Source organism: Canis aureus, chromosome 8 (genome assembly GCF_053574225.1).
Source record: "Canis aureus isolate CA01 chromosome 8, VMU_Caureus_v.1.0, whole genome shotgun sequence".
Taxonomy (NCBI): domain Eukaryota; kingdom Metazoa; phylum Chordata; class Mammalia; order Carnivora; family Canidae; genus Canis; species Canis aureus.
The window spans coordinates 67,371,240-67,391,979 of NC_135618.1; the positions used below are offsets into that span (position 1 = coordinate 67,371,240).

Here is a 20,740-nt window from a genome sequence, read left to right on the forward strand (position 1 = left end):
AGTTAGGACAGAAGATGGATGTCAGACCATGGCCACAATACAGCTGTGAACAGAACAGGAGCTGGAACAGTCCAGGAGATGGATGGACGGACCAATGGCATTTACTGACTGCTACCCCCAGAGCTGAGTGGGGACAGGTGGGGAGCCTTGGGCAGACACAGGGCCTGGGACAGGCCAGGGACACTTGGAGCGGGAGGTGCCGGGGGACCATGGTTCCACGATGCACCCTTGATACTTGGCTCCCCTCGTTCACAGGAAGGTGACAGTGGCTCTGTCATCCTGTGATTTTTACAAGACACAGTGACCTGACTGCTTTGTAAACAGAGTCTATAAACAGAAGAGAGGGATGCATGAAGAGCCGAGTCAATGAGAAAGCAACCTGCAGGGAGATACACTCAGATGATACTGTCCTCCCGCCCCTTTAAGGCAGCCCCTCACACAAAGTAGCACATGAGAGTCTCGATGGGCTCCTCCACCTGCCACACTTCTCGAAACAGAGGGAAATATCTCCCTACCCCTCACAGACTACCCATTTCCAGTAGGGCCACGTGAAGTGAGGCAGAGTGCAAGACCAGACTCTCCCTCTGCCAGAGCCTGGATCTCCCGCTGCTGTGGGATCAGTTCACGTGTGAGGGCCTGTGACACGCTGCTCACCATGCAACTGGGCCCACTGCTTGCAAGGGTATGTTAGGATAATTCTTTTAAATTTTTAAAATTATTTTTATTTTTTAAAGATTTTATTTATTTATTAATGAGAGACACCAAGAGAGAGAGAGGCAGAGGGAGAAGCAGGCTCCATGCAAGGAGCCCGACATGAGCCACCCAGGCTGCCCACGATAATTCTGAAACAAAGGTGACTGAATATGGGGATCCCTGGGTGGTGCAGCGGTTTGGCACCTGCCTTTGGCCCAGGGCGCGATCCTGGAGACCCGGGATCGAATCCCACATCGGGCTCCCGGTGCATGGAGCCTGCTTCTCCCTCTGCCTGTGTCTCTGCCTCTCTCTCTCTCTCTCTGTGACTATCATAAACAAATTAAAAAAAAAAAAAGGTGACTGAATATAATTTCTCTTGATACTTTTCTTGTAGCAAATACTTTGACATAAGATACTTTGATGCTGATTTTGTTTTTGATACTTTCCCTCCACCTGCTAACCAGAGCCCCCCTAGAGAGTCAAAAGCAAACCACCCACCCACCTCTCAGGCCTGGGGACCAATTGTGATCAGACCTGAAAAATGTGAGGAAACAGCAAAAGAAATGAGCCTATGAAGTGAAACTGGCCAAACATGAAAAAAGCCAGTCAACAGAGTATTTCTTGTTAAATCTTCTTTTATGTTTCTGGTTGTAAATCAGTGTTTCTTTATTTCTCTGCACCAACTTCACACCCACCCCTCAAAAGCATTCACATGCACACACACATACAGAATGATAGTCTGGCACACAAGATGGGTGGCTGTGCACGAATGTTCCATGAACTGAACAGTGAGGCTGTACTTACAGAATCCACACCAAGCTCTTGTGTAATTCTGGGTCCACCGACTCCAAATCCGAGAGCTGGATGGGCTTCCCCAGGAGCTGCTTATAGAAGGGAACCGTGAAGCCCCCGTTTATGTAGTGCCCGTGGAACACAGCGAGACCCATGATCCGGCCCACAAAATGGAAATAAGACAGGTGGTCCTGTAGGGGGCACCAGAGAACACGAAGTCATTAGAAAAAGGCAGAGCCAGAGTGGAGAGACCCTGTGCTGCCTCCAAGCTTTTTGGGAAAACTGTCTCATTGCAGCCAGGCCCTGACTCCATCCCTCACAGGCTGTGCTCTCAGACATAGGAAAGAGAGCAGGTTAGGTGGTCAAAACTTGGAGCACGTCTTCTGCATGGATCATCTGAACATGTTACATGCCCTTAATTCAGACACCTGCTCAGGACTGCTACGTCACTGGCGGCACTCCGTGTGAAAGGATAATTCAGGGCCCCTTACTCCAAAGTTGTTAAGGATTTCAACACAGCAACTGCAGGGAATGAAACCAAGCACAGGTCCTCCAAAGAGCAAGGTGCCCAGGAAGCTGGCCCCGCGTCTCCCTGCTGCACCACAGAGAAAGCAAGCAGATGGCAAATCCCCTCCTTCTTCTACCATCCCTCCCTGAGTCCCTAGAGAAAGTGGAAGAGAAAAAAATGCAAAGAAGAAGAAACAGCAAAAAAGGAACAGAAAGGAAAATAAGTGTAAGAGGACCATTCTAAAACTAGAGCTGCTCTGGTTTTTCACAGGAAAACACACATCTCTGCTTTCCATTGGAATTATAATCAGAATTCATCAAAACCTCATTTCCATTTTGGTAAAGAACTCTGTCACACCTGAATGATTGTAGTGTAGAGCTGGTCCCAGGCTTTGCCTCAGGGGCCTTGGCCTCGGCAGCGGCAGCGGTAGCGGTAGCGGTGACCACGGGCCCCGCCCCACAGGACAGCCCCCAAACACCTGCTGCCCAACTCTGGGCTGGTCACGCAAAGACTCCACACTTACAGCCTCCTCTCAAGCAAGCAGCTAAGACTATCAGCACTGGTGGCCCAAAAGGCCAGTTGGGGAAGTTCCCATTTTGATTAGGAGGAGGACCAACTATGTAGCCCACGTCTCAGAATGACACGGTCAACAAACACAGTCCTACTACCTCAGTTCCCCCAATTGGTGATTAAAGGGCTCTGAGCATTCCGAGCAGCTCATTTTCACTTCTGTCTTTGAAAACAAAATACCCAGTGATCCCAGGCATGGGACACACAGGAGAGAAAGCCTCCATCTCAATCCAGTTCCCACTCTACCTTTCAGTATCTATTGTCAGAGACTTTGCATAAGTCTACAATGAATAAACTGAGACCAAACCTGAATATCTATTTACAAAAATTTTCCAATTCACTCCCTCTTTATAAGCGTGAATACTTACTGGATTAATTGAAGAATCCGGGTTGATCTGCAACATGTAAATGTTGTCCGTAGAATATTGGAAGAGTCCATAATATGGATTCAACATTTCATGGCATAATAAATAAAGCCACTCCCTAGGAACAATAACATGAAAGCCATTTTATACGTGTGAAATATCTAATCTTATGTCTTACCCAAAAGACTCATTGCCTGTGCCCTGGAAGGCCACACTGGAGGGATGTCCTGCTCTGAAAGAAAGTGACTTGCACAGATTGATTGGGAAGTAATAACTCACTTCTGACTGAATGACAGATGGCTTTTATGGCCCAAACCCCGATGGTTCTGAAGCTGATGAACCAGATGGACCAGAATCGGGACCGCCTCCTGCAAGCAATGTTCTCGACACGTATCTTGTCAGCTTTCCTGCACCTCAGCTGGAGTTTTCTTTGCTACTGTGCAAAGATCCACATCTCAGGTGATGATGTTCATGATGTGGTAATGATGGACAAAAGTACAATAAGAACTAAGATCCTACTTTTATTTAAAAAGAGTGTGCATGCACACACATGTACACACAACAGGAAAAAACTATCCGTGGAGCAAAGAGAAAAAGGAGGATTTACGCTGATACGTTGACAATAGTTACCTGAGAATTAGCAGTCTGGGGCACTTTCATTTTTCTTTTGGTTCTTTCTAGATACTTTTTAAATTTCCAACTTTAACATGTTTCTAACACTTAAGTGAGGAGAAGATATTTCAGAGTCTGGGGAGACAGGGAATAAGAATGACTTTTGCCCTTCATAATCTTTTTTTTTTTTTTTTTTTAATTTTTATTTATTTATGATAGTCACACAGAGAGAGACATAGAGAGAGGCAGAGACATAGGCAGAGGGAGAAGCAGGCTCCATGCACCGGGAGCCCGACGTGGGATTTGATCCCGGGTCTCCAGGATCACGCCCTGGGCCAAAGACAGGCGCCAAACCGCTGCGCCACCCAGGGATCCCCTTCATAATCTTCTATCTTGTCAAATTCTATCTTTTTGCCATAAAAATTTATGACTTTTTTTTTTTTTTTTTTTTTTTTTTGCGAGAAAGAGAAAGTGCGCATGCAAGCAAGGAAGGGGCAGAGGTAGAGAGAGAATCATAAGTAGGCTCCATGCCTGGCATGGTGCCTGGCTCGGGGCTCGATCTCATGACCCTGAGATCATGACCTGAACCGAAATCAAGAGTCACTCGACTGACTGAGCCACGCAGGTACCACAACATTCATTACTTTTTGTAATTTAATAAAAAAGTTTAATACTTAATAAGATTAGATTCTAAGAGTTCTAAAATTTGGATGGAATATATAAGAAGAAATTATTTTCAGAATTCCTATATATTCCAATCATTTCATTGTTAAAAAAAAAAAAAAAAAGCCCCAAATCAGGGATGCCTGGGTGGCTCAGAGGTTTGGCGCCTGTCTTCAGCCCAGGGCATGATCCTGGAGACCCAGGATCGAGTCCCACGTTGGGCTTCCTGCATGGAGCCCACTTCTCCCTCTGCCTGTGTCTCTGCCTCTCTCTGTGTGTCTCTCATGAATAAATAAATAAAATATTTCAAAAGAAAAAAAAAAGCCCCAAATCAGAAACAACATAAGCCTCTCAATAGAACCTGTATGATTCAGTGCTATGGTTAGCTGTGACAAGCCCAGGTATGGGGAGAACCTTACACAAGCACCTGTACCACTTCTACAAAGAGCCTCTTCTTTCTACTCAAGTTTTATTCTGGAATTTCTTCCTCTGTCAAATAGAAAAGGCATGGAACTGAGAGAGATTATGAAAGGACAAGCACACATGCAAATAATCCAAGAAAACTGTGAGGATACTCACAAAAAGGATCAGACCACAACAAAATTATGTATCAAGCTCAAAAGAATGGAAAGGAAGTGCCGGAAGCAAGGAGACCCTAAATGTCAAAAAAAAAAAAAAAAAAAAATCCTTTATTAGGAAAGGCAGAATTTCCCAACTATAAGACCTGGACTCATCCCTGCATTTTAGAGTTTGAGTTTGAGAAGAATCATTTTCAGAAGCCAAGGACCTGCAACTGTCTAGACAGGAAGTGATTAAAATACAAGCAAACATTCTGACCGAGTCACGCACGAGGTAGGGAGGCATATTAGGTATGCTAAGGAAGTGGCAAGGGGAAAGCTGACCATACAGGCAAATGGTTTTTTAATGATACAGGAAATGGTTCAGAACCAAACACTGGGGAAGTGAGCGTAAACGGATTCTCATCGACCAGCTGATGAGTACACACACCATGTGTGGGATGTATATCTCTCTATAGCTCTCTGTAGGGGGTCTGCTTCCCTACAGTACACGGAGGAAGGACCCCAGGCCTGAAACAATACAAGACCCAACTGGAGGCAGGAAAAGGGCAGAACTCACAGCTCTTTTTGCTAGAGCACCGTGTCAGCCAAGGCTGCTGCTCCACAAAGACTTCTCTCCATGCGGAAGACTTAATAAATAAAAACAGGACACGTAGAAGGAAGAGAACTCCTACCAAACTAAACCAAGCTATTCCTGAGAATATATATAATACCAGCCAAAGGAATGATGGTAGGTTGGAACAGTTCAGGATACTGAATTTCTGAGACTATAAAGGAAATAGCATAGAAGAGGGAATGCAAGTAGTCTAATTTCAATTGTTGGGGCAAATAGGAATGTCTAGGGAGATTCTCTTTCTGCCCCCCTAATCCTCTTGCCCAGAGACAGAATTTGTGCTATTGAGGGCAAACAGAAGTTACATTTGCCAAAGGAAAGATGGTTTCTAGAATCAAGATCGAGAAGTTCAAGAAACAATCTAAGGATAGTCTTGAAAGGAAAAATGTTTCCAATGGAGAGTTGGTGCCGAGGTGAGCGCACTGTTGGGCAAACGCATGCCTTTCTGCATCTGTCATCCCAGGTGGATTTGGCGGGACGGTGGGAGAAGGGCAGAGACAGTCAGTGAGAAGAAGGTGGAGGAATCATTCCATCCGGGCCGGAAGGCCAGATTGTGACTTCTTGCTTTTTAATTCTTTTCTTTGGCTGCTGAAGAAAATACCAGCTCTACCCAGAAACCAAATGAGACCACCTGACCACCTATAATGCTTTTCAGAACATAATTTTTCTTGGGGCAACTGCTGTAGGGCTGAGAGTTGGCTTGTGTTTTCTAAATTGTGGGCATGTAATGCTGTCCTACCCCCTGACTTCCCAAGACACATCCTTACAGGAGGAGCACGGGCCTCCTCTGTAGCAGCTACCAGAGATTTCATAATTATTTGTGTAATTCTTTCATTAATGTCTGTACCTCATCAGACCCGGGACTCTGGAGGGGCAGAAATCATGTTACTTTGCTCACTGTGGTATCCCTAGTACACGTAGAGTCTCAACATTTAATGGTTAATGAGTAAACACAATTCTCATACAAATGACAGGGGTGTTAAGATTCAGTCATGTGAAGACTCATAGATGATAGATAAGAACTTCTCAATTTATATTTTGTTACCATGGAATCAATAAATGAGTATGTTATGACAACATAAAAAGATTTTTTAAATGCTACAGCAGGGCAGCCCAGGTGGCTCAGCGGTTTAGCGCCACCCTCAGCCCAGGACATGATCCTGGAGACCTGGGATCGAGTCCCATGTTGGGCTCCCTGCATGGAGCCTGCTTCTCCCTCTGCCTATGTCTCTGCCTCTGTCTCTCTCTGTGTCTCTCGTGAATAAATAAATAAAATCTTTAAAAAGATAATTAAAATGCTAGAGCAGTGCAGCCACTGTGAACGGCAGTATGAAGGTTCCTCAAAAAATGAAAAATAGAAATACCATGTAATCCATTAACTCCACTACTGGGTATTTACCCAAAGAGAATGAAAACACTAATTCAAAAAGTTGTATGCACTCTATGCTTACTGCAGCATTATTTACAATAGCTAAGATCCGGAAGCAACCTCAGTGTTCACGGACAGGTGAATGATAAAGAACGTGTGGTATACATACATGATGGAATGTTAATCATAAAAAAGCGTGAGATCTTGCCACTTGTGACAATATGCTAAGTGAAATAAGTCAGAGAAACAAAATACCATATGATTTCATTTATATGTGGAATCTAAAAAATACAACAAAACAAACGAAAGCAGAGACAGACCCATAAAGACAGAGAACTAACTGATGGCTGCCAGGGGTAAGGGGTGAAGGGCGGGGTCAGGTGGGTGAAGGGGAGCAGGGGTACAGGCGACCACGGCAATGAGGAAGTCCCAGGGAGAGAAGGTGCACAGCACAGGGTTATGGCCGGTGGTAGTGCCGTGGCACTCACTGTATGGTGACAGGTGGTGGCCATGCTTGTGGTGAGCAGAGCATAAGATGTAGACTTTTACAAAACATTATGTTGTACACCCGAAACTAATGTTACATTGTGTGTCAATACTTCAATAAGAGAAAAAAAAAAAAAAAACCCTCAGAGATGGGGAAGTAAAAATAAATAAATAGACTGTCCAGAACCACCACTTTTGTTCACATTAAGAAAACACACTCAAGCACCGGAAGTTGAGATCTCCTAGAAGTAGGGGAAAAAATTTCCCAAGCAAAGATGGGAAATGAAAGAAAAAGAGGAGAGACCTGAAGGGTCAGCCCAGGGAATCCAGCTTCTGAGCAAGAGGCACTTCAAGAGCAAAGCAAGGACATGGAAGGGAGGACACTGTGAGTCAGAACACGCCGCTGCTTGGGCAGCCCCTTGTCAGGTGCTCTTCTGGGAAGTGGGGACTCAGCAAGGACAGGGCAGCTCCGGGGCACATGGGCTGTGGCATGCAGGCCGGGGCCAGGGAAGGACCCTAACGGGGACTGTGTGAGCAGACTCCAGAGAACAGAGGGACAGGCTACCCGAAAATCTCAGGATACTATAGGCCTGAGGCAGGCCGCAGGGAGAGTGCAGCCACCACAGGCCAAGCCTGGGGCCACCTGTGAGGCGTCAGCTGGAGGCTCTGGAATAGGGAATGACTGCCAGAATCGCTAGAAAGTTCACACTAGCTGCCTCAGGCAGTGGCCTATGCAAGACAGTGAGAAGCAGGGAGGCAGGGGGAATGGCCACAGCATGGCAATCGGGAGCCAGGAATGGCAGAGCCTGAATGGGGAGCCAGGGAGATGGAGGGGCCACAGATGGTCGGGGCAGGGCTCTCTGCTGAGGACCATGGCTGGATGGGCTCTGGGAGGTGACAGGGAGGGAGTCAGGGCTGCCCAGGGACCAAGGTAGGAGAAACAAGAAACTAGTATGAGGGGGCCACCAGAGATTGGGTACTGTTAGATTTAGGAAGCTTTAAGAATCCCTGAGAAGAGCCCAGGGCAAACAAGTGTGCTGTTGAGGGGAACAAGAAGTAGGGCACAGGCGCAAAGATGTAACCCAGGGCTCACTCGGGCAAGCCTAGGACTGAGATGAGGGCTGCTGATGCTCCGGGGTAAGGAGCACCGCACAGGGGACTGGCAGTGAGCCAGAAGGCAAACAAAGAGAGGGTAGTGTCCCAGAACCAAGTGGAAAAAAAGCTTCGAGAATAGGGAGTGACCGATGCTGACAGGTGCTGCTGCCAGCACCTGAGCGGGAAGCACAGGAGTGGTAAGGCAGGGCCTGGGGAGATGTAAGCCGAGGGAGACCTTGACACAAAAGGCTTCAGAGGGCAGAAGGACAGAGAGCTGGGGAGGGGTGCAAGAGGAAGTGAGGGATGTAGAAGCAGGGCTAGGGTGGTGAACAACTCTTGCAAGGGGTTCTGCTATAAGGAGAACAGAGAAACAAAACAAAACAGGTCAGTGAATCAGGGAGGAGCATTCTTAAGCACATTTTTGTTTTTCCCAGAATTTCCCATTGTTTTTCTTTTTACTTTGCTCCATTTGCCTTTCATGCCTCCTTAAAGCTTTGACAGAAGGGGATATGCTGTCCAGGGAAGGCTTGGGGGCATGTGTTTCTTTTAAGAAGGGAGTTGTAGCACACGTGTGTGGGGGCAAAACCAACCCAAGAGAAAAGGAGAGAGGAACTTTTTGAGGAAATGAGACAGATGTGAAAGAACAGTAGGAGCACAAGGTTCTGGCACGTACTGTGCAAGGCGCAGGGTTGCCCTTCTGCAGGAACACACCTGGGCCACGTAGGGCCATTCAGGGAATACAGGGCCCCACACAGGGCCAGATGCTAGCAGCCTAGGTATCTGGTGGTGGTAAGGAAATACTCTTTACTTCTGTGTCCTCAGAGCAAGAGGAACCAAAGTCTGCAGCTGGGAGTGAAGGTGGGTGGGAGCGAGGGAGAGGTCTGAGGAAGAGCGTAGTGGGGATGCAAGAGAAGCAGAGAGAAACATGGCAGGGAAGCATCTTCCTCCAGCCACCCTCTGCTGCTCAGGAGAGGCTCAGTGGCCCCAGGACGGACCTTTCGGAGCTGAGGTTCTACTGGCCAAGCACAGCCAATGGAAAGAGAAGTGAAGGAGTGGCTGTGGTGGTGGATGGCATGTAAGGAGGAAGGATGGGAAGGGGGTGTAAAAGAGAAAAAAGGTAGTAGATCCTGGATGACAGGTGGTCCTGGGTGGAGCTAAATAACTTCTGGTGAAGGAAGGCCTAAAATCAGACTGTCCTCAGACCACAGCTCAGGAACACCCGGTGCTGGAAGACAGGACAGCAGTGCCTTCAAAGCTCTGAAGCAAAGTTATTTTCTTCCTAGAAGTCTATAAAAAAATCAATCTATCAGTCAAAATGACAATTAACAGATATTTTCCGTAAAACCTTGGAAGATTTGCCTCCCACAGGTCTTTTCTAAGAAAGCTACTTAAGAATAGACTCTGGTAACATGAGAGAGAAAACCAAGGAAGAGAAAGCCGTGAGATCCAAAAAGCAAAGCTCTAGCCCAGAAAAAGCAGCGAAGCCCCAAGACGACAACTGTGCAGAAGGCCTAGAGAGCCAGGGCTGGATGGTCTCCATGACAGAGACACAGAAAGGAAGGGAGGTGTGGGGGATAGCAAAAGATGAAGCTTAATGGGGCCGTAAAGACAAAGCCTGCTTTTTTAGGAAAGAAGACAAACATGAATAAATCCTTGGAGAAATTAAAATTTGTTCAAAAGGCTAAAATAAATTATGAAATACCACCTAAGCCCTCAGTGAACAATATTTACGTAGTCATAACAGTACAAACAATGTACTGATTTTCAACTCTTAAAAATAATAGGCCAACATGCACAGGATACAGAACAGTCTAGAAACCTTACACCTCTACACTGTGAAAGTATGATGGATGCCAGAACATAGGAGGTAAAGGGGGAAGGACTTCTGAAGGGGAAGTCAGGAGTATTTATATCCCTTTTGCTTATGAAAATGAGGTCAAGAGATATCGTTTCCAGTTGACAAACCAAAAATAATGATGAAAACACATCATGTAAAGTTACAAAGACAATGAAAGAAGATCTACAAATTGTGACAGCACCAAATTAGGAATGGAAAGTATTAAATTAGATCTCACCACAAGCATTATCATCTATCTGTGTCTATGACCATATACACAGTCAATGCATAATGTCTGAACTTGGTCAATTTAGTGATACAATGTTACCTATTAGAAGAAATAGTTAAAAGAGCAAAAAAGGCAGTTGTCTCAAAGGTGTAATGAGGTAGGATGGGAAATAGCAGCTTTTCATTTTTCTATTTTTAAGATCATGTGCAGGAATTCTTTTGACCAACATAGCATTTTGCAAAATTCCTTTGAAACAAGTGCCCCAAAAGTCCTCTCCTGAGAAGAGCAAGGCTGCCTCCCACCCAGACTAATTTCAGGAGCAGGTCCCTCGTGTTTCAGGTGTGGAGCTGTCAGATAGAGTGGAGGGGCGGGGGTGGGGGTTTGAAAAATTTAAACCTCTCTTTCCAAGAAATAAAGTGTGGCTCTGCCACACCCTCATTGCCAGAAGCGCTGAGGGCCACGTGGGAGTCCTGATCACCCCAGGACAAGCGCCTCCCCGAAAACCTCCCATCCGGGCAGTGCAGCGCCCCATGGAGCAGAAAGTGGGATTGACCCAGCCCCTCACCTTGCCACTCCGCCATAATCCAAACCTTCTTCTCCCCGGAACTTCACCATCAGCCGCTTCTTCAAATCCTTAGGCCGCATCTTCATGATCTGGCGGTAAGATTCCTGCTCGGCAAAATGACAGCGTCAGAGAGAGGAACAGGTGGCATTAAGTTACAGTTACAAAAAGGTGAAAGGTTGTCAGATGAAGCCTGAATTAAGATGCATATTCATTTAAATCCGAGTTCACTCTGGTTCCCTATCAGAGCGTTGATTTGGTGTCTAGTGTCCCATGTAGCTTATGCAGTGGCTCCTGTCACAAGATCTCCCCGGGTCTCCCTCAGAAACAAGGCAGCTGGTGCCAGGCAACACCACACCGAAAGGACACTCACAGACTCATTCTCAGCATAATCACTAAAGGCTTCAGAGCACACATCCTCCCTAGAGCCCATGTTCTCCACACAAATTAATTTTAATGTGGCCATACTAAGAACAGCTTCTTTATTTTAACCAACATGAAGATGTCACTAGAGAATCTGAATAGTAAAAACATTCTAAGCCTGTTTTTATATCTGAGGTGAAGAACCACATGATTTCCACAGAGTCAAAAAAGCAAAAGAAGGGTTTTAGTAAGACATACAGTAGCTTACCCAAAACACAGAGAACAGGTGGCCAGCCCAGCCTGCCCCCAGATTCAGCATTTTGAGTGGAACTAGCTGAATGTTTGTAGACATTTTCAATGATAAGGCACTTGAGAATCTTTTCATGCTTTAAATTTAATGTAATTCAAGCTCTGGCATCCCAAGAGGGAAAGAGGATGCTGAGTAGAATGATCTGGCAGCAACATGTCAATAATTCAGCTCTTTTCTCTCCCCAGCAACCAGTTAAGACTGCTCAACGGCCATTTTGGCCGATTCCTCCATTCGCCCAACACTGGAACACAGGCTAACCCTGGGTATTTCCTCAGTACTCATCACCATGAAGGCCATACTGGGCTCCCCAAGCCACAGTCCTCACCCCTGTGCCCCTCCTCCTGCTGCTGCAGCCCAGTAGGATCTGCGTTCAGGCCCTATCCAGTCTCCTTTGATCACTTCTGCCAATGATGCCACAAAGGCAGGCCAGATATGGCCCAGATGAAGGTAGAATCTCCACGATCATCTTCCTGGAGTAAAGGGCCCCGTCTACAAGAGGGTCCCGCCTGGTTGGTGGCCTTGATCCCTCCGAGGAGCTGTATGAAGGACAGAACCCTTCCCAGGACCCAGCTGATCTTCCTTATTTCCTGAAAACACAATGTAGTGGCCATTTGGTCCCTAAGCTGCTCTGAGGAGGCCATGCCAATGGATGAAGCTCTGTGCAAGGGCAATAGAAGGAATGACTGGTTCTGAAGAAACCAGGCAGATTCTGGGAATGTGTATCTGCACAGAGCAGGTAAGAGGATTTCCAGGATTTTTTTTAATACTTTATTTATTCATGAGAGACACACAGAGAGAGAGGCAGAAACACAGGCAGAGGGAGAGCAGGCTCCACACAGGGAGCCCGACATGGGACTCGATCCCCAGACTCCGGGGATCACAATGCCCTGAGCTGAAGGCAGACACTCAACCAATGAGCCACCCAGGTGTCCCAACAGGATTATTTAGTACTAGTTTCGGTGTAAATCTTTTTATTTTCACTTTAGAGGCTCTTGAGCTTTTCAGCTTTTCAACTTCCACCACAAGAGGAAATACGGTCTGTTTCTCTGTGTGACCACTGGTCCTGAAAAAGCCCTGGAATTCACTGAGTAATAAAATCAAGGCCTGAAACACCCAATAGAAAGGAGAATGCACTGTTTGTAAACAGGGATGAAGAATCTGTGCCTCACTGCTGGTCACACCAAATTCCATACCTCAAATATTTCTTCTCTGGATACTTCGATGCGGCAATGGCCGGCTTGGGGCTGCTGAAGTGAAAGCTCATGTCTGAGCACCTTCAGCTTCTGCACTAAATCTCGTTCATATCTCTGGGCAGGCAGCTCCTCATCTTCCACGGAGCCCTCGCTGGGCAAAGGCAGTGGCTGGCTGGGCTCCTTTAGTTGGCACTGGTGACTGGAAAGAACAGAAGCATCTAGGTCACTCCAAAGCAGCAGCCAAGGGAGCTGCAAGCAGCGCCCCCCACACTGAGTGACTGAACTGCGAGAAGAAATGTTCTCTCTGCTGATATAACCATACATGAAGATGTGTAAACACTGACAGTGGCCACCACTGGCCTACATAGAGAGGTCTAGATACGGCCTAAATAAAGAAGATACCCCAATTCCACGCAACTGCTCATCCCATACATTTTCAGTGCTATAAAGAAAAGCATAAATTGCAATCATTTATCACGCATCTGGTATGTATCTGTGAGACTGACCAACGTGTAGTTGGTGAGATGTGCCTTGGTGGCTAGGATTACATGGAGCTGACGTGAGAAATTTCATAAGCAGATTATCATAAAGGGGCAAACAATGCCAGTGCAATATAATGGAAACCATTCCTCATTTTCACGACCCAGGCATTTCTAAGCTCACTCAGAAAATTCTGGTAGAATCAAGGACTAGGGATAGTAGAGGGATGAAGTGGCATTTGTCTTGTTCAGGTTCTGCCACCAAGGTCAGCTGTCAATGAAAAGGGCTAATGTGGGCTCTTAGGTTCTAGAGAACACAACAAACCCAGAACACTGAACATGGGATCCCAGATAACTTTCAGTTCCAAGTTGTCCCAGAATGATGGGCATAGGACAAGGTTCCAGGGAGGAGCATTATGGACTGTAGCAGCCCTTCCAGGTGGTGACGAGCAGGCACTAAGGAAAAGCCTAATTTCACTGCCCCTCGCTCTAAGGGCCACCAACTCCCTCAGAGAACTGCATGACGGAAGCTTCAAGAATGGAGCTGTACTGTCTAATACTGCCCTCTCAGTGAATTTTATTTAGGCTGCAAGCAATAAAAGGTGGCCAACAATACAGCTTCAGAACTACTCATGGCTTTTTTTATTTTTTAAAAAATTTATTTACTTATTTGAGAGTGAGAGAGAGAAAGCATGAGCAGGGGGAGGGGAGAGGGAGAAGCAGAACCCCTGCTGAGCAGGGAGCCTGATTCCAGAACCCTGGGATCATGACACGAGCCAAAGGCAGAGCCACCTGAGCCAACTGAGCCAACCAGGCACCCACAGAACTGCTCACAGTTTACTGAGAGTTTGAAATGCATATCTGCCCACCAAATATTTATATTTTACTTATTCTCCACTAACAAACCATGCAGTAGGTACATTAAGAGAAATATTAGTAGAAAACATGAAATTATAAATGTAAAAGATCAACAAAGATTTTGTAAAAAGTCTTACTTCATGATGTGATGTAATCTTGGGTCTGTAAACTGGGTTGTCCGGTTATTATGATCTACAAAATATATTCTCCCCGAAACTGTACTTCTGACTTCCCAACCTGGTGGCAGTGGTCCAAGTTCATCACAATTCACACTGTTAAGGTCTCTACCAAAATGGAAGAAAACAGAGAGGTTTGTCCATCTGAGAGTGGAGGTATACGACCAAAACTTCAGTGAGAGGAACCTGGTCAATGCGGCTGTGTTCTGCTAAGAACAACAGTCATGGTGCTACTTACATGCCAAAGTCCTACTGAGTCCAGGCCTCCATGCTGCAAGTGGCAGCAACACCCGAGAGATAAAAATGAGGCTTTCAGAGCCTACAACCATGAGGGAACCTGGTCCCCATCTTCCCCCAGGTCCCACCTAGGGAAGAGCATTTCTTACACGAAAGAGGGCCAAGTAGCTGGAAATAGCTGATTGCTGTCAGAAAACTATTTGAATTTACAAGCTAAATTAAATGCTCAAGGTCACAAAGGTATCTTCACTGAAAAGCTCCCAGAAGCACAAGTTTAAAGTTCCAGGGGACTTATGAAATGCCTTCGAAATCTCCCATTTCTGAGCAGATGCAGCGGAAAGCGGCATTCTCATGCTTTACTGGGCTTTGTTACACAAATGTTTCTGATTCTGACCTCTCGGTTAGTGAGGTCAGTCCAGTCCAGTCACATGGGAGCAGATCATCACTGACCAAGTCACTTGTCTAATTAGCCCAACACCTGACATTTCCTACAGTGGGTACTAATGAGACACCTCATTCATTTGCAGGTAATATTTCTATTCTAATTATAGATACTGAATCTTAAACTTAATAGAGACTCGGGAAGTCAGTGACAGGAAGCTTGTTCTCAATCAAACAAATTATGAAGAGAAAGGAAAGGAGCATTACTAAAAATGTTATTAGGTAGTAATGCTATTCGAAAACAAAACAAAAAATTTGGAAAGGAAAGCAAAACAAAGGAAAAGAAAAAAGACTTAACTCCATTATGGGGCAGGGGAGGGGAGGGGAGGGGGTCTCTCTGACCTGGACTCAGGTGTATGGCCTTATAGAAGGAATTCATATAGAAAAGCCTCATCTCCCCTAGCAATGGTCCCCAAGGGACTGAGGCCATAGGGACAGTCAAGTAGAAGAGAGAAAAGGTAATTGAGTCTATTTCCTTTGTAATGTTTTCTCATGGAAAATTTTCAGCACACAAAAAAGTAGAGCGAGACCATCAATGAATAACCAACATTGACAATTACCAGCTCATTGTCCATCTACCTTGAACCTGCCCCCTACCCCCCTACCCAGATTATTTGAAAATCTCAGACATCCTATCATTTCAACCATTGATTATTTTTAGTGGAAAATGAGAACAACACATCTTGAAGGACTCACTGGCTTTTCAAGCAAGAGCACATGTGATTTCATCTAGGGGTGAGGTTCTTTTTCAGTTCCGTGATCTGCTTTCAAGGTATAGGCCTGCTTTCTAAAGGACCCACTTGTGAGACAGCAGGTGCCCATTTACAAAGAGGAGCCTGAAGGGGGCAGCAGGGCTAGGACTCTAACCCAGAGAGCCTGGGTCCGAGACCCGGTGACTCATTCTCTCTGTGAAGCTGCTCTTCTTTCAGCCGGGGGTGGTGGTGGTGGTAGTGGTGTGTGTGTGTGCGTGTGTATGTGTGTGTATGTGTGTGTTATCATCCAGCAGGGAGGTGGGGGGAGTCCCCTTGGACTGCTGGAGAGAGGGCTTTGGCCGTGCATATTTCAGAAGACCTACCTTGGTATCCTGGGGTCATGCCACGTGCTAACTCCAGTCTGCGTGTGCAAAAAGTAAACTTGCCCCTGCACCGTTGTTCTTTGCTCTGCACAAGACATCAGAAGATGCAGGTCAGTTAGATTCAATCCTGAGGAGAGCTTTCAACGAATCCTCAAAGCACAGAGTCTAAGCTTCCTTTCGGTTTTCTTTAAAATCATGGAGAAGAGGACAGTGATTCGCCTCTGATGGACCTGCTAACTTCACAAACCCTGTGCAAGTACTGGGGCAGCTCTCACTGCTCCCTGCTCACACCTGCAGACGTGATGCTCCCCTCCCTCCGCCGCACCCCATGAGTAGCTGGCCATGTCTCTGCCTGGAGACTGATCTCCCCTTGACCACGGTCACCTCCGTCTGCTCTCACTTCTACTATTATTATCTGCATATCTGAATCCTATTCCTCCTTCACTGTGTTCTCCTCTCTGGGGCAGTCATATGATCCCTTCTCTCCCTCGTCCCAGCGCTGTCCTTCCCACATTCAAACCACAGAAGGCTACACCTACCCTCCTCCAGCCCACGCATCATCTAGGATTTTTCTGGTATTCATTTGCCTAAAATTTTCACACGATTGCTAAACTGGGAGAGTAGAGCAATTGCTGACAAATTCATGATGTATCACCGCCTTTTTTATTGGTCTCAATTGTGACACAACCATCGTGTGGCATGGCTCTACACACATCAGCAGTTATGGCACATACCAATTATTTAAAAAAGGGTTTAAAAAACAAACCAGCATAGCCAGCAGGCGAGATGGCAGGGCAAGTTCTCTCACCATAGCCTTCAGGCAGTTCTGGTGACTGATGGCCGTGGGGTCGGTTCTGGGGCGTTTGTAGTGACCCCCGGACCTCAGGATTTCGGAGCCGCTGTGCCTGGAGTCTTTGATCTTGACTCGGAGATTCCACGAACCTACAGTCCCCTCCCCCTGCAGCAGCACCTGTACTGTCAGTGTAGGGGGCTGGCTCCTCCATGAAGCAGCTGAGTGGCCTCCCAGGTCCTGAATCTTCATACACGGTTCTGAAGAGGAGAGGAGGACAGCACACATGGGGACAGTGGCCCAAGACAAGCACCGAAAAAAAACCCCAACTCGACACTCCCCCAAACCCATTTACTGCGCTTTTCTTCAATAAAGATAGATGCCCTCAGTGCCTAGCTGCGTGAAATTCATTCTGTACTACTGAAACATAAAGACAGACTTTTTCACGAGGAAAACCAGCCAAAGGGAGCCATATGTAAAGTGCCACCAAAGCCACATGCAGGATTCCAACCTCAGGGAGAGCTGAATGATTGAAAACCCAACCTTGCACTACAAGGAGCTCCTGAAATGAGATTTCATTTCTCTTGCTTTAAAATCAAATCCAAATACCCCATTTTCCTTGTTACTTTACTCTATAATAGAACTCCTGGCTATACAAAGTACTGCAATGACTTGGAGTACTCCCCAACATAAATCTCTACCTCCTGAACAATTCCGAAGACAATTTACCTTAACAGGCCATTCCCTTCACGAGTATTCTTAAAAAAACATATTTGAAACATTGAATATTTCCAAATATATACAAATTGAGAGACCATCTCAACAACCATCCCCTACACCCCACCCCTGGAACTCATCACCCAGCTAGAACAATGGCCAGCTCGCAGCTACTCCTCCAATCTCTCCCCTCCAATGGATTATTCTGAAACAAATCCCCAAGTGTTTCCATTCCATCCTTAAATGTTTCAGGATATATCTCAAGAAGATAAGGACCTCTTCCATTATCATGACTAAAAAAAAGGACACCGATTTTCTTTTAATATCATCAAATACCAGTGTCCAAAATTCTTCAGGCAGTAGTCTCATTAATCAAGATCTAAACAAGGTCCCCACACTGCATTTAGTAGGTGTGTCTCTAAAGTCTCTTTTATTACTAATTTGTAGATTCTCTTTCTTTTTTTATTTCTCTTGCCATGTAGTTGTTGAAGACAGAGTTGCCTCCCACACTCTACAGAGCACCCCCTTCTGGATGGTGCTTAGTGCCTTCCCTTGGGACTGGGCAGCCTATTTCCCCATCCTCTCCATCTCCAAGATGTGTGTTAATGTCAGATTACCTCTCTTTTTTGGTGTTTTAGCAACTATTAATGATTACTGTCCAGCTCCACTGAGGCACTGGAATTGCAAAACTGTGATAGTGACCAATGGGTTCTTAAGGCTGGGTTTTTTTGTTTTTTTTTTTTTTTTAATGTTTTAGGGCTTTTTTCCCCCTGTCATTATGAACTCAAGAATTTTTAATGTATTTGATGTGTTTCCATTCAGTGTAGTTATAATTCTCATTGATGTCCAAACTTCCATCTTTGGCCCATGAAAATCTCCTTCAGTTGGATCCTGAGTCTTGTGGGTGCAACCCCAACTTATCTTTACAGCTTCCCTTATAAAGGAAACTGGACCCTGCCTTGATCCCAAAGTTCTTTCTTGTATCTCAGGCATTCGGCACAAAGGTGTGAAGGCTACTTTCATGGAACATGAGAGCCCAAGGCAGCCAAGACCTGAGTGGGTCACAAGGATACGTACCCTTCATTCTCTACCAGTCCTCTGCAGTCTACCACAGAGCCTCCAGTGCCTATCCTGTCTCGTGTCTGTAAACTGACTAAAACAGAAAAGAACATCTTGCATTAAAATCCAGTGGCATTTCATACAGTTGTAATACAATGAGCCATTCCAAATGTGTAACTTACATACATTATTAGACAAAGCGAGGCACATGTATATACAGAAACACATCTATTCCTAAGGCTCCCAAGTATGAAGCATTTACTCCAATAGCTGCATGCCACTGCATACGGCTTGGAACATTCCTGGTAAATGTGGAGAAGGAGGTGCTGTGTTTTCACATTCCCCACAAAGATAACAGATTCACAAAAGTCACTTCCTCTGAGTGACCTCATTTGTAAAGAAGATCTTGACTTACGCTTAACAAGGACACAGCACTTTCAGTATCTGCGAAGGTCTAGATGAATTTAAATATTTATTCTCTATCCCTACTACGAACAACAGAGACATTTATAGAGTTGCTTCTACTTATTCATTTTTCCCCTGGCACATCACTCCATAGAGAAAAAGAAATCACAAACAAAAAAGTATTAAGTGAGAACTTTCTCATTACGACAATTTTCAGGATGCATACCCACTGTTAATTTATTTGGAGTCAAGTCTCTTCAAGACAATACCTGAAAGTTCTGGTGTCCTAACTCACTCTGGTATGCTGCTGAAACTAGGTTTTCTCCGACTCCTTGCAATGCACACAGTCAACATTTGAATTACCCTAAAATGCTAGTAAGATGGGGTGGATAATAGAACAGGCCACTTGACAGATAAATCGCTTCCAATGGGATAACTCCAGTCAACACTTGGAACTTTAGCACATTGGATTTTCCTCTTCCTACATATTTCAATCCTGACTCTATAAAATCCTATTACATTGAAGTCTTCCGAAGTCATCCTTGCTTTGTACATACACGACAGGGCTTCCTGAAGAAACTATTTCTCAGCTCTTGCATGTGTGGCCACCATTCTTATGTACACTTGGAGGAGACAATGACAAATTAATTATCCATGAATACGGTGTCTACAATTATATTTAAAATTATAACCCAAAATTCTTTTGAAGCCTGGTCATTTTAACTCAACTTGGAATGACGGGATGAAGGGAATTAGATAAAATAATAAAACCACACAAGATGAACGTTTTTAGTGTCGAAAAGATGGCCCCGGATGTGGCTTGTCCTCTGAAATATGTCACCACTGTCAGTGCCTGTGTGTGCTTTCTTGGTGATGAAGCGTTGAATGTTAAAGTCTGTAAAAGCATCTCTTTATACAGATGAGAAAGTTCTTACCCACTATTTGGCCACGAACTGCATCAGTATCTGAGGGATTTAGTTTGCATAGATCCAAACGCTGGTCTGCAAACAAACAATTCAAAACTTAACCCAGGGAAATGTTAACTAGGGAGGAAGGCAGGAATTTGTGTATTCAGTATTCAAAAGAAAAAAAAAAAGATGCCTCATAAGCCTTCTTCAGTTGTATTGAGAGGCAGAAAAGCATTTGGTTCTTACATCCAGTATCTTTTAATCTGCTGATGGCATTGGAGAGTAGGCGCACACAGCCCAGAAAGCCAGCTCCCTGCTTCTTGTGGATCTTCTTGTGGTTCCACACGCTGATGGTTATAGAATCAGTTTTCCCAACATACCTGAAAATACGCAAATTCCTTTTTAATTGTCTTTCTGCATTATGATAGCTCACTGAGATTTACTCTGATTGACTTGTTAGTACAAAGGAGTCCTTTTAAAATGGTGGTGGCTCTCTATTCCACATCTAACAGGCACTCAATAAATATACATCTCCTTACTTCAATGGTTAAGGAAAAGGACAACGGCCAGTTATATAAGAAGCAAATATACATAAACTAGATTTATGTATTATAAATACATAAATCTAGATATATTATTTATTATTTATTATTATTATTATCATAAAATGATGATAATCTTAACAGAGATTCACCCTATTTTCATAGTTCCAAAGGACAATGACATTATTCATAAATTCCCAACAACTAGGCTTAAT

At 45.1% G+C, this 20,740-nt stretch overlaps 1 protein-coding gene across 2 annotated transcripts in view; it reads right to left on the reverse strand.

The window, feature by feature from the left end:
- Window positions 1-20,740, reverse strand: part of SMURF1 (SMAD specific E3 ubiquitin protein ligase 1) — a 112,918-nt gene that overhangs the window by 9,189 nt on the left and 82,989 nt on the right. For both annotated transcript variants that reach the window (XM_077907814.1, XM_077907813.1), the window contains exons 4-13: window positions 20,230-20,363; window positions 20,011-20,076; window positions 18,689-18,764; window positions 16,913-17,154; window positions 16,105-16,189; window positions 14,313-14,459; window positions 12,839-13,037; window positions 10,976-11,079; window positions 2,932-3,046; window positions 1,498-1,676 (exon numbers count right to left, since the gene is read on the reverse strand). In XM_077907814.1, coding sequence (XP_077763940.1) covers window positions 1,498-1,676; window positions 2,932-3,046; window positions 10,976-11,079; window positions 12,839-13,037; window positions 14,313-14,459; window positions 16,105-16,189; window positions 16,913-17,154; window positions 18,689-18,764; window positions 20,011-20,076; window positions 20,230-20,363 — 1,347 coding nt within the window. The remainder of the gene's footprint in view (window positions 1-1,497; window positions 1,677-2,931; window positions 3,047-10,975; window positions 11,080-12,838; window positions 13,038-14,312; window positions 14,460-16,104; window positions 16,190-16,912; window positions 17,155-18,688; window positions 18,765-20,010; window positions 20,077-20,229; window positions 20,364-20,740) is intronic.